Source organism: Arachis stenosperma, chromosome 3, assembly GCF_014773155.1.
Source record: "Arachis stenosperma cultivar V10309 chromosome 3, arast.V10309.gnm1.PFL2, whole genome shotgun sequence".
Classification (NCBI taxonomy): Eukaryota; Viridiplantae; Streptophyta; class Magnoliopsida; order Fabales; family Fabaceae; genus Arachis; species Arachis stenosperma.
Genome location: NC_080379.1, coordinates 131,601,948 through 131,604,357, shown reverse-complemented (window position 1 = coordinate 131,604,357; position 2,410 = coordinate 131,601,948). Strand labels below are relative to the sequence as shown.

The following is a 2,410-nucleotide window of genomic DNA, read 5'->3' as shown; positions in this document are numbered from 1 at the left end:
GATTAATTTTTGATATGCTGGATTAAGAGATTTTATGAAAAAAATACCTTATTCCAAGCAGCATCTAAATCTAAACATTTATAAAATAGATTTTTCCTTTTCTTAGGAGATTTTGTATCATTGAATTTTTTTTTCAGTTTACTTTATTACATGTTGATTTTCTAATATTTTTCTTTGTAAAGCACTAAAATATGTATACATTAGCTTAGCAACACAATCCTAGCCTCCTAGGCTTCTTCAACAATCAAGGCATTACGAGATCCCGCATCTTGTTATCGATGCATTTGGATTCATTTCTTTGATTTGTCACACTCACAAAGACAAAGTTAACCATCCGTGTGTTTGCCTTAAGTTTCTAAAATTAAAATAAAATAAATCATGACCTCATTTTCCGAGAAACAGTTGAAAAAAAAAAACCAAAAATGTACAAAGGAGTGTTCATTTACATTTACAAGTTACTTGGTAGCATTCTCTGAACTATGCCAAACAAATTAATTTAAGGAATGTAATGAAGGAATTCAAAGCTCCCTAGACGAACTCTGCCAAACTTCAACAAAGTGTTGGTCCCTCTTAGTGAGGAACATCCTGCTACCACCGAAGGCTAAATTGGTAATTTTGGCACCACCCATATCCTGGACCCTACCCATGAGGTTCTTCTTGAAAATCCTCCCTCCCTCAACGGACACACTCTCACCAACCTTCTTGTTCCCCATAACCACCTCCGACCAAAGCTCCACGTCACCACCTTTGGTGCAGAACACTTGGTTCCCCTGCGTCTCCACCTTGCACCCAATCCCTTCCTTCTTCCCATTCGTCACTTTCCTCTTATCACCGAGACACACCCACGTGTTGCTCGTGTTTCCTCCACTGCTCAAATTTCGCAGATCAATGTAGAAGGCCTCGCCGGAGTTCACCCCGACCTTGAAGATCACTGATAGGGGATCAGAAACTGCCACGTCTGCGAAGCAATCCACCTTCTCCGGCATCTCCCACACCACGTTCCCTGACCGCACGTCCCACAGCCTCACGTTCCCGGAGACGCCCGAGGGGCCGCTGTGGGACCCGGACGCCATCAGGAGGTTGTATCCTTCCACCCACTGTAGCTTCGTCGCCGGGATCGCCGAGTCGATATCGGCGCCGTAGATCTCGTTGTGGCCGATCTCAGTGACGGGTTTCAGGCTCTGAAGATCGTAGACAACGATGGTGTTCGAGTTCCGGCGAGAAGACTCGAAGCTGACGAAGAGTTCCTCCCGCGAGGAACCAATGGCCTGAACGGTTGAACCCGATCTCGTCACGTTTTCCCAAGTTAGGGTTTCTCTTACGTGTCCCTTATTGAGGTCGAGGATCTGCAGGCCGGAGAAATCGGTGGCGCCGGCGGCGGCTAACGAGGGAGATAGCGCCAATAGGGAGTCCACGGCTGTGAAGTGGGTGAGGATGGTAGATTTTCGGCGGAGGGACCAGTCAAAGGTGGTGATCTTGGAACCGTGGGCCACGTGGACGGAACCGTAGCGGGTGGTAGCGATGGTGGAAGGGGAATCCCTTCCGTTCAAGGGCAGTAAGAGCGATTTGTGGAGGTTGAAGGGCTCGAAATTAGAGGGGCTTGAGAGAGAATTAACGAGGAGATTCTCGATGCCATAAAATTGGGATTCCAAGATTAGGTCTTGGAGATCGAATGATTTGGCCTTGGAAGGGAGGTTGCCGGTGCGGAGGAGAGAGAGGAGGAGAGAGAAGATTTCGGGGTCTCTGTCGACAAAGGGTGCGTAGTACGGTGATGATGCTTCGGCGATTCTTGAGAAGAAGGTTTTGGGACCTGCTGAAGTTAGCGTCTGCTTCGTCGTTTGGAAGAGCTGCCCACCAACGTCGATGGTTACTATGTTGGGTTGCCATTTAAGCACACCTCCATCTGCTTCAGAACTTACAAACGGTGGCATTTTCTTCTTTTCTTTTTTTGTTTTCTTGGGGGGTTTGGTTTTGTGCAGCCTTGTTGTGTTGTTGTCGTGAAATGCGATGAGAGAAAGCAGTGATAGAGGATTCAGAGTTGAGACTTGGTATTTGGTGAATGGGGAGGGCGGAGTCGGGCTGTGACTTTTATATTAGCAGTTGTTGAACTTTCTGTCATGTTTCTAGTATGAATTGGTTGCCAAAGGAGTAGGATCTTGAAATTCTAGAAGGTCTAATCTGGATCCTAGTCAAACTTACTTGGTCCCAGGGCTTTTAGTAATAATAATAATATAAAAATAAAACAAGAAAAAATATTGAAGCATCTTAGATTTCAGTTTTAGATATATGACTAGCTAATATTTAATTAATTCAAAAAAAAATGATGGTGTTAATAGCCGCCCGAAATGGACCATTTATTTTTGTAGGAGAAAAACAAGGCTGGCTGGCTATCTTTTGTCGAGCAATGCGG

At 45.4% G+C, this 2,410-nt stretch overlaps 1 protein-coding gene across 1 annotated transcript; it reads right to left on the bottom strand.

Annotated features, from left to right (window-relative positions):
- Nucleotides 1–402: 402 nt before the first annotated feature.
- On the bottom strand, nt 403–2,075 carry LOC130968438 (BTB/POZ domain-containing protein At5g41330). Its single transcript, XM_057893711.1, has one exon. The coding sequence runs from the start codon at nt 1,929–1,931 to the stop codon at nt 519–521; it is 1,413 nt and encodes a 470-aa protein (XP_057749694.1). The 5' UTR covers nt 1,932–2,075; the 3' UTR covers nt 403–518.
- Nucleotides 2,076–2,410: the final 335 nt, after the last annotated feature.